Below are 11,704 nucleotides of genomic sequence, written 5' to 3'. Positions count from 1 at the left end.
TTTATCGTTAGATTAAAATCATATCAAACATTTTGCAGTAAAATCAAAAGATATCAAGGAAATCAAATTTTAGAATATAAAGAGTTAAAAGAACCGTCAAATTTATATTATACCAAAATAGAATTTTTGTTTTACAAAATACGTCTCATTACACCTTAGTCAAATGATTATCATAAATTTTTGATCAAAAGAAATGCCTGCAGATTTTTCAAAAGTTTCCTATAGATCTATTTTACAGCAGGCAGATATGACAGTATATCAAGGTCTATCAAAATTCTTTCATCTTTACTACCCTCTTTTACTAGGCATCATTTTCCCATTTTACAAAATACCACTTACTGTTTACTCCACATACATTATAGTATTTACACAACGACAAGTGACTAAGTCGTAAACATCAATCATTAACATTACAAAATCCTATCCGTCTTCAAAAGTTTCGATCTCTTCTTCCTCATCGATCACCGTATAAAAACGTGTATAGTGGGTACGCCTATATATGACATATATAGCACTAAGGTCCTCAATAATTTCGGCATGTCTGGTAATTCGGACAATTTTAGTCTCTTGCGGTGGCATCTACAGTATAAAATTCAAAATTTGAACCATAAAGTTCAGTAAATATGATGATGCAATGATACATTTCAAACATATATAAGCCTAAATCCCTATTATAGTGTACCGTATGAACTCAGAATAACATGGCCTTTTCTCTGCACACGAAACAATGTAAACGCATCCATCGTTGCCCACTGAGACTCAGGATGCCACATCATTATATCATATATACAAATTCAAGGTCTGTCCTACATATATACAGCGCTCAAGGTTCCTATATGCAGTCCCAAGGCCACAAAGGGACCTCCTGGCACTGCCTGTATACAGGTGTCGGATTCCCAATACCCTATCCTTGGCTACCCTTAATAACCATCAGGAGCTTTAAAGCGGTACAGTTATTCTGACACAATAGTACGGTACATCTATAATGGGATTCACATTCAAAATTTTCAACTGCAACTCAATCAGCATGGCGACACAAGTATGCATGACCTTGAAAACGTAATTATTCCTACGTTATCCAAATAAATTTAATGCACATGTAACATACTACCATGTCACATAGCAAAAGAAACAACCATATATTTGCACATATTAATGTATTTTGCACTGTAGTTGGAAAAAATCAGTATTTACATTTTTCGCGATTTTCTTGATCAATATCTACACAATAATCTCTACATTAATCATATCTTATCTTATTATTTTCCTATTATTACCTCTAGACTAAACTTATAAGATAATATATGTTATTTAATAGCATACCCCTAATAAAAATAATGATACTAACTTATTGTCAACTAGTAGTAATAATAGTAATATAAATGAAATCAACATTATCGTCATTAACTAAATTCCATAAAATTGTTACATGTACAATTAAAGTTAGCCAATACATTACCATATTACTTTCCCATTTCATGCTTTGATCCGCTTTTCATTTCAATTAACACAAGTATACATATACATCCATAACTATTAGTAAATTTCTTATTCAATTCATATTCTTCTTTACCACATTTCCATCATATCTTACCATTGATACTATGCATTATAACAATTTTTCTTCACATCTTATCACATAACTAGCTCGAAGTAATTTAAGTTTAAGCCTCAAGTGCTAATTGTTATCTTTCTTCCCATTTGAATTTACCACTTATATAATTATAGTAGTGGCACAAGTTCCATACCCATTATCAGGATGATATTAACAATTATTATACCAAGTTATTTTCTGTCCCTACTTACTTCTTCCTTACTCACTATGTTTTCCCCCAAAACTATTTTATACAATCCTTAATAATGTGAGTTAAGTAAACTAAAACCCAATATATCTTTAACTAGTTTATAAGTTTTAAAATTTCCAAAGTTAAGATTTTGAAATGAAAAAATTATAATTTATCTTCCTTGATGTTATTAATTAAACTTAACTATAATATTATCTTTTATTAATTACTAAAGAACCATAAAGCAACAAATTTAATTCCTATTTATAAACTAAATAAGTACTTAAAATAATTATCTAAATAAATAATTAACTAAAGAAAAATTTTAAATAATTAACTAAAGAAAAGACATACCTTGAGGAGTGAAAATAATGGGAAAAATGGTATGTCACATTTCATAACTATCCTCTATTTATAGTTGATGGTGGGAATTAAGTGTGCAATTTATGAAATTGCACATATAACCCCTATGATAGCATGCAATCATTTGATTGAATTTTAAAATTACATCTTTGGACCTTGGAATACGTATGCAATTATTTTTTTATTTATAAAATTGCACCTTTAACCATTGGGTAAATATGCAATTATGAAATTGCATTTTCAATCCCCATAATATTATTTTTAATTACAATCCCTAATAACATTTACTTTATCATTAAATTAAGTTCCTAAAATTAAAAACAAACTCCCTAAAATATTAAAAATCTTTGCTATAAAATTTTGGGATGTTACAAAATAAATGTTACAATATGTGCAACCATTTCATAAAAAAAAACCCCTTCCGAAGACGCGTAATGTGTTTACAAAACATTTCCGTCCTCATGGATATTTGTTGAAGGTATTAATGTCATCAACAATCTCCAAATGGAAAATGTCAATCGATATCTCCTTGTGATGACACCTGAGTACACTTTCGAGGATAAACACCAAACTCAGCTTCACCTTATCAAACATTTGATCGGATCCCCTAAATGCGTCTCCCAATTGCTCTAGAGCAACTGTCTTCTGTTCATAAAAATATTCATTCAAAAGCCTCCTATTCTTTGGAATATGGGCCATCGCTGCTTTTTCGTCCGTACATCACAATCCAGTGACGTGGGCAAACTCGAATATGGAGAACGTCGCGACCTTGTCTTCAAGATCAAAATGGAGGGTATCTCCGTCAACTGGTTTCAGTAGCTGACATAGCAGAGCATCGAACAGCTGTCCAGAAAACTGTACGTCGCCCAACGAATACAATGGTCATAAGCACGATCGACGTAATATGTTCACATGCTCGTCATCCAGCAAATCTAATGCTGAAGTGAAGTTAGCAAACTTACAGCTCGATATAACTTTACCAGGGATTTGTCTGACAGCGTAGTCCAGATAATATTTCATCCTGCAAAATTTCAAAAATTAGAACCTTGTGCAAGAAATAATTGATAAACCAAAATATTAGAAAAATAAACTAACACACTATTACTATATACAATAATCAACAGATAACGAAATAAAGGAAATGAACGTAAATTAATATTTTAATCATTTTTTAATTGCTTAGTTTAATTAATTTATTAATACTTAATTTGATATTTTTTTATGTTTAAATAATTATTTTAATTGTTTATGTAAATTACTTATTTAATATTTAATTATTTATTTTAATTGCTTAGTTTCATTTTTTTTTAATACTCAATTTCATTTTTTATGTTAATATTTTAATTGCTTAATTTGATTATTTTATTAATACTTAATTTAATTTTTTATTTAAATATTTAAGTAGTTATTTTAATTGTGTATATATATTATTTATTTAGTTACCTATTTTAATTACTAATTTTAATTATCTTGTAATACTTAATTCAATTTTTTATTCTAGCATTTAAATAATTATTTTAATTTTTTATGTATATTATATATTTAATTACCTATTTTAATTCCTAATTTATTTATTTAGTAATACTTAATTTAATTGTTTATTCTAACATTTAAATAATTTATTTTTATTGTTTATGTGTATTATATATTTAATTACCTATTTTAATTGCTTAATTTGATTATTTTATTAATACTCAATTTTATTATTTATATTAATATTTAATTACAAATTTTAATTGCTTAATTTGATTATTTTATTAATACTCAATTTTATTATTTATATTAATATTTAATTACAAATTTTAATTGCTTAATTTGATTATTTTATTAATACTCAATTTTATTATTTATATTAATATTTAATTACAAATTTTAATTGCTTAATTTGATTATTTTATTAATACTCAATTTTATTATTTATATTAATATTTAATTACAAATTTTAATTGCTTAATTTGATTATTTTATTAATAATTAATTTAATTTTTTATTTAAATATTTAAGTGGTTATCTTAATTGTTTATGTTTAATATTTATTTAATTACCTATTTTAATGACTAATTTTAACTGTTAATTTCATTATTTTTTAACACTCAATTAATTATTTATTTCAATATTTTAGTTGCAAATTTTAATTGCTTAATTCAATTTTTTGATTAATACTTAATTTAATTTTTTATTTAAAAGTTTCATTAGTTATTGTAATTGTTTATATATTTTTTAATTGCTAAATTTCGTTCCCTAATTTAATTATTTTTGTAACACTTAATTTAGTTGTTTATTCATTTAAATAATTATTTTAATTGTTTATGTATATTATATATTTATTATTTAATTATTTTTTTAATTACTAATATTAATGGCTTAATTTCATTTTTTATTAACACTCAATTTAATTATTTACGTTAATATTTTAATTACAAATTTTAATTGCTTAATTTGATTATTTGATTAATACTTAGTTTAATTTTTTATTTAAACATTTCATTTGTTATTTTAATTGTTTATGTATATTATATATTTAATTATTTATCTTAATTACTAATTTTAATTCCTTAGTTTCATTATTTTATTAATACTCAATTTCATTATTTATGTTAATATTTTAATTACAAATTTAAATTTTATATATATGTATAATTTATTTATTTATTGCTTGATTAATGCTTAATTTGATCGTTTATATATATTATTTGCTTAGTTTTTTTAATTCATCGTGTAAGTATATTATTTGCTTATAATAATTAAAACGGTTAAACATAACTAATTATTAAATTAAAAAAAATCCCAGACGGAGTTGGGCCGTCCGGACAGTTCAAGCCGGCCAGACTGTTGGGCCCTCTGATTTTTTAGAATGTTTATTTCTCATCTTTTATTGCAGATCAACTCCTCTAACATGATTTGATTGTATCCAATCAATTTTAAACCAGATTAAATCGTACTAGCTTGGTCAGTCCGCTCGTTTTGACACCAATCACACCTTGTACTTGTAGCATTTCTCATCTTTTATTGAAAATCAACTCCTCTAACATGATTTGATAGGATTCAATTGGTTTTCGACCTGATTAAATCGTACTAAACTCGGCCAGCCCCCTCGTTTTGACGCCAAACCCTTTTGCTTATTTTTACTATTTACCAAACATACCCTTAAAATCTCACGATTTTACATCAACGTTGGATTTTATTGTAAGGGTAAGATTAGTGGGTCCTCGGAAAATACAAAAAGAGGTAGAGAGAGAACTGTATACAAGTATCATTGATAGAGCATTAGAGAGAGAGTGTGTGTTCTGTGGGAAAACTGAGGACGGCGTGATACGCTGAAAATTCACAATTTTTATCCCCACTTTCACTATAAATTGTGTATCTAAAGATGGAGAGAGAAAGTCTGAATCCTTTTATGCGCTAATCGATATTGCATATGTACATTCTGAATCTGAATCCATTGCTTAATGAAGCTGTTGCTCCGATCTTTGTCTTCTTCGGACGGACTCTCCAATTCATAAAATCTACGCCGATCCGATCGATTTTGTAATCCTTTTGTTTTCTGATTTAATGAAGTGAGAGTAAAGGAGATTTTGTTTGTCTTTTGTATTTTAATTTGCATTTATTAGTGGATATTTTCGATCGTCGACTTTTGAAGGGAGAGAAAATGAACGGAGGTGATGATGGAGAGTCGGTGGCTTCTTCGGCTGGTCCTCAGCCTCCGCTAGATTGGAAATTTTCTCAGGTCTTCGGCGAGCGCACTGCTGGCGAAGAAGTACAAGAAGGTAAATAATCTGCTTAGTTAAATGGAAAAGTGAATTAAACTGCACACGTTGTGTTTAAATCTTGTGATTAGGGTCTGGTTATGTGAATTATATCTGTTTTCTGGATGACAATTAGTTGTGGAACTCCATTATGTATTAATTGTCTGAATGGATTTAGGTTAGGGATTTCAGCGAACTGTTGGTGAACTCAATTGAGTTAAATGTTCGTTTGATTTTAGTGTTCAAACTTCATTCCACGATTTGGTGTCCCAAAATTTTCTTATGCTTTAGCTTTTGATCTTTGTAACGGTGGCTGCAGTGTAATTGAAGATATATTCTGCTTTATGACTAGAATTTCAGTTTGTAGCAGAGTGATACCTATGTAGGCGCAGTGTTGCAAAGTCTAACCTGTGGGAAGGTTTGAAAATGCACGTGGTTTTAGTATACCTTGTCAATTTTTGGATCATGTTATACACTGGTGTTATAAAAGTTGGAGAGAGAAACATAACAATGTCGATGTCCATTTATAGAAGTTTGAGAGAGAAAAATGTGGATGTTTCTTAAATCTATTTCTCATGAATTGGAAAATTATCCCTTTTTGTCGGCTATTGTATTCATTGAACGTGTTGAGTAATTTACACTGCATCGTCCATGTAACTAATTTAGGTTTCAGCTGTACAACTTTATGTTACTTACACGTGTGTAGTTCATGTACTAGATGGAATGGAGCTATTGCACTTGAAGAAAGTGGGGAATAGTATAGAGTAGTGTAATCTTGCTGTGCTGTAGTGTTATACGACAACCTCGATGAACAATAATAGGGTAGTTTATCTGGGTGGTGTAATACCTTACAGAGAGGTTAACGCCTTTCTAAGTAACTCAAGTTATCTCTCCCAAGCAAAAATAGATGTGAGTTTTGGAAACCTTTATGGAATCATTCTAGCTTGGCACATATATAGACTGGCTCATTTAATGCTCTTGTTCTAAATTTGAAGGTTCAAACTTGAGTTAGATTTCCCAAGGATGAAATCTGAACATTGAAAGGTAGAAATAATGAACTCGAGATGCATGTTTTTATTTGTTCTTTCCTTTGAGTGCATTTCTGATCGACATTGAATCATATGGTATGACTAGTGTTGGAATCAGTGCATGTATTTATAATTTAATGTTAAAAACAAAGTTTATCCATATTTTAGAACTTATTGTCTTCTCTTTTAGTTATTATACAAAGAAGAACATCTTATAGTCGATGTTAACCTATGACACCAGGCCATGACTCCTGGTTGCGAATTACATTTATAACTTGGAACATGGAGCTAAAAAAATTATTTCTTTTTAATTTGCAGTTGATATTATCTCGGCTATTGAGTTTGATAAAACTGGTGACCACCTTGCTACCGGTGACCGTGGGGGAAGGGTTGTGTTATTTGAAAGAACTGATATGAAAGAGGTGTGGTTCCAAAATATTGAAGGAATTTATTTTATTGATACAGTCAGTCGTTTTTTTATATCATTTTGTGTTTTTAATTTAATTTGCAGCATGGTAGAAATCGAAGAGATTTGGAGAGAACAGACTACCCAGGTAGTCGACATCCAGAGTTTCGGTACAAAACTGAATTTCAAAGCCATGAACCTGAGGTATTTATTTTAACTTCTGCCTCCTCTCCTATCTTCTCCCTTTGGGTGCTACCCATGAGATTACACGTAATCGCTTCTGTGCTTTCTCATACTCCTCCTTGTCAAAGGGGCAAAAAGGGGAAATTTTGAATTGCTATAATGAGTGTATCTGTATTTTTTCGTTTCAGTTTGATTATCTCAAGAGTTTGGAAATCGAGGAGAAAATCAATAAGATCCGATGGTGTCAGACGGCTAATAGTGCCCTCTTTCTCCTGTCCACTAATGACAAAACCATTAAGTATTGGAAGGTGAAATCTTTAATTTCCACCATTTTATTTGGTCATCATTTATGGTTGTAAAACAGGACGAATAATTTAGTTGTTCTTAGTTCATCGTGACTTATTGTAGTAAAAGGGGACTTTCAGTGCCATCATGTGTATGGTATTCAACTCTTATATTTCTTTTGCAGTTTGGAAAAGATTTGATTCTCTTGTTTTTATGATCGAGGATTTAATAGTTTTCTTTTCCTTCAATATCTTTCTATGGATCCTTCCGTGTCAATCTTATCATACCAGGTGATGAGATTTGTTGTGCCCTTGTCTGCATCATCAAATTTATTCTTACTTTCAATGACTAATTGTTCAGATTCTTGTTTTAGGAGTTGGAGCATGTTTTGAATTTACATATGGGAGCAAAATATGTTGGTCTTGTATGTTTGGAAGTGCTTGAGATTCAAAGGATTTCCTTCTTTATCATAGTTTTTTTAGTGGAATGAAGTCCAACTGGATACATGTTACTATGTTGGCGCAAGCACATAATCAATCTGCTGGTTATATTAATAATTTTTTGTCACGTTGTCTTCCAACTGGTTCAGTTTTGAGATAGACAACAGTTAAATCATTGAATGTTGTAACTTAAGTCTTTGTTTTCAATTTTACAGGTCCAAGAGAAGAAAGTTAAGAAAATCTCAGAGATGAATGTTGATCCTTCCAAAGTTGCAGGAAATGGTAGTGTTGCCAATGCAAGTGTTTCTCCCAGTCCTAATCACAATCTTGCCAATGGGGGCTTTGTAGATCAATCTGACAACTGCTTGAGCAAAGACGCATCCTTTCCAGCCCCGGCTATTTCCTCACTACGATTACCAGTGGTAGTTGTACCTAATTATGCTCTACTATTCTGGTATCAATGGAGTATCTGTAGAATACATCGGCTTTTATTGTGTTCCACACATCTGAAGATTTATTTTCATAGTTTTTATTGGAATTTTTCTCCACTGTAAAACACATTATGCATAGCAACTGATCCTGGGTTAATCCTAGTTGTATGTTTACAAAGTGAAAAATCCTATAACTAGTCGTTTGAAATCCTTTGTTTAATCACTGAATTAATAAAAATAATTATGTTCACTACTAGTTGTTTTTCTGGGACTTGCTCGACGACAACTGTGTCCAAAAGTTTTTTTCGGCCTTCACTTGGAATGCCAAATATAGACATGTCCTTGGCGTCAATATTATATGCATGTATCTTCCATTTTCACTTTATTCAGACAGTTTCTTATAACTCCCGATTTATGCGATCTGTAGGTCACAAGCAATGAGACCAGTCTTGTCGCAAGATGTAGGAGAGTATATGCTCATGCGCATGACTACCATATCAATTCTATTTCAACTAATAGGTGAGGTTCTAAAGTTTTCAATTGTTAATGAATAATGAGTATTGACTTCTACATGTATCTTGACTTGGCAGTTCAGTTAATTTATTTGCCTCTTGCTATTTTCCAGCTCAAGCTAGAAAGCAAGTCTAATTTTAGTTCTTGCAATATGTTTAATAATTGAAAGCATTTTTTTTTTTGGTCCAATATTGGGTGGGTTAGTTCATTCATTTACGGTTGGGCAACAGCTGGACTGTGACCTCTGAGGCGTGAGTTGAGGAAATAAGCCTGAGCAAAGAAGTGTTTACTTGTTCCTTGGTTACTTTTCTTGACTTGAATGATGTGATGGCATTGACATGTGGTCACCTACATGCCTCCTTTTTCTCCGTGCTTGTCTGCCACCCTTCTTCCGTGTTAGGTGCTTCTTGTAGCAAAGCAGCATTTAGAGAAAAAAGAAAGTATACACATGGAACAGTGTGGTTTAGCGCCTTTTGCTGTCTCTTAGTGTTCCCTATTTTAGAAAGTGAAAATTATTCACTCTTCGGTGATTTTCTGTTGTTGAATTTGGTCATTTAGATGATATATACAATGTATATGTATAGTTATATGTAAAGTTGGAGCCTCCCAATTTCATATCTTATTTTGACAGTTAGTACACAGATACTTTGTTCACTTGATCTTGTTTTATCTTTTCATTATTTCTTGATTGATAAATGCAAACAGTATCTTGCAAGCACTGTCTGACTACATTTAATGAAGCCTCGAACTCTTAAAGTGCACAAATTTGTATAGTTATCACTGTATGCCTAGATTGTTATTATGTCTTCATCTGCAAGATATACTATATACTGTTGACCATGTTATCAAAAGAACTTCTGATTATGGCTGCAAGAAAGCCATATATTCTTTAATTATGGTAATCCAATCTATTTGATTTTAGTAATTAAAATATGTTTATAATGCTTTCCAGCGATGGTGAAACATTTATATCAGCTGATGATCTGCGAATAAATCTTTGGAACTTGGAAATAAGCAATCAAAGTTTCAATATTGTTGACGTTAAGCCAACAAATATGGAGGATCTAACTGGTAAGTCCTTTTTCTGTCTCGAACTTCTAGAGTACCTTTTCAATTACTAGTAGGCAAATTTCTCATCCCCTTAAAATGCTTGATCGTGATAAATCTTTTTGAGTGACGAGCACCAGAGGAATAGACCAGTAAACTTAAGTCATTAAGCCCCTGTTTGACAACCATTATAATTAGAAATTTGAGTAAAATGTATTTTGGAATAGTAGTTTTTGTGAGAATGTGTGGTTAAAAAATGAAGGAAAAGTTTTTGATTTACGTGTAATATTATTTTATTGAAAAATGTGTGGTTGAAAAGAAGAGAGAGAAAAATGTATTAAAATTTTAATGTGAACCAAACACGGGCTAAATCTTAGCTTTTGCCATTGTTCTTTATTTAATTATACTTGCTTATTTAAATAACCATATCACATCTCATAAAAACAAATGTATTAGTTTATTATACTATCCGAAGTGATGGAAATAGTCTAGGAGATCATTATGTTGCAACTTACTGTTCGTCACTTGATCGGCTACATCTGCTTATTACAGAGGTGATAACATCAGCAGAGTTTCATCCTACTCACTGTAACACATTAGCATACAGCAGCTCAAAAGGGTCAATTCGTCTTATCGATTTGCGGCAATCTGCATTGTGTGATTTACATTCTAAAATGTAAGTGTATTTGTAATTATATTTGTGTTCTGTTGTTTGTTGTCCACATAAAATTTGAACTTAATTAATAGTCCAGAATGGGAAGTCAAAAGTTGGTGGTATCCGGAATTCTAAGTCGTTTCGCTTTCTCCCAAAAAAAAAAAAAAAAGAAAGAAAAAAAAAATTGACCATGTTACTTTCTACTGCTCTTGTTATGTGGGATAATTGATTTTCATTCACATACAGATTTGAGGAACAGGAGGCACCTGGTTCAAGATCATTTTTCACTGAGATAATAGCTTCAATTTCAGATATCAAGTTTGCAAGAGATGGAAGACACATACTTAGTCGTGATTACATGACCCTTAAGGTGTTCAATCTTCTATAGTTTATTTTCTCAGTTCGATCTGTATTTTGGATTTAATGCTGTAATCTTCTCTCGATGATTATGTTTTGTCATTTGGACATGCTTGGTTTTGCTTCCTGCTGGGTTTATGTGAACAATGACAGTTATGGAAACTAGTTGTCTACAGTTAGGCATTCATTAAGTTTAATTTAGAATTGCAAATGTATGGGGATCTCAATCATGGTTCTAAAGACATAAAAGAATCTAGCAGAAATACTTAGTACGGAATATTTTACTTCTTGGCTATAGTCCATAGCTTCTTGCTGCAGAAGAAGATTAGTAGATCAAATTCTTTGGAGTACTCACCTATTCTTTGTATTCGTTTTTCTGTATGGTTTCAGTTTTTGTCTGTCACTTACCAATCTGTCTTGGTTTCAGTTATGGGATGTTAATATGGATTCTGGTCCAGTGGCTACC

The 11,704-nt window shown here is 30.7% G+C and overlaps 1 protein-coding gene across 1 annotated transcript in view; it reads left to right on the top strand.

Annotated features, from left to right (window-relative positions):
* Positions 1–5,217: 5,217 nt before the first annotated feature.
* The window catches only part of LOC111375155 (serine/threonine protein phosphatase 2A 55 kDa regulatory subunit B beta isoform-like), a 7,475-nt gene continuing 988 nt past the window's right edge, over positions 5,218–11,704 (top strand). The window contains exons 1-10 of the mRNA XM_022997951.1: positions 5,218–5,914; positions 7,240–7,343; positions 7,433–7,531; positions 7,699–7,818; positions 8,451–8,657; positions 9,094–9,185; positions 10,132–10,250; positions 10,779–10,902; positions 11,128–11,251; positions 11,666–11,698. Of these exons, the coding sequence (XP_022853719.1) occupies positions 5,797–5,914; positions 7,240–7,343; positions 7,433–7,531; positions 7,699–7,818; positions 8,451–8,657; positions 9,094–9,185; positions 10,132–10,250; positions 10,779–10,902; positions 11,128–11,251; positions 11,666–11,698 (1,140 nt within the window). The 5' untranslated portion in view covers positions 5,218–5,796. The remainder of the gene's footprint in view (positions 5,915–7,239; positions 7,344–7,432; positions 7,532–7,698; positions 7,819–8,450; positions 8,658–9,093; positions 9,186–10,131; positions 10,251–10,778; positions 10,903–11,127; positions 11,252–11,665; positions 11,699–11,704) is intronic.

This window comes from Olea europaea, chromosome 2 (assembly GCF_002742605.1).
Source record: "Olea europaea var. sylvestris chromosome 2, O_europaea_v1, whole genome shotgun sequence".
Lineage (NCBI taxonomy): Eukaryota > Viridiplantae > Streptophyta > Magnoliopsida > Lamiales > Oleaceae > Olea > Olea europaea.
The sequence above is the reverse complement of the archived record's forward strand: the minus strand, read 5'-3'. Positions and strand labels throughout refer to the sequence as shown.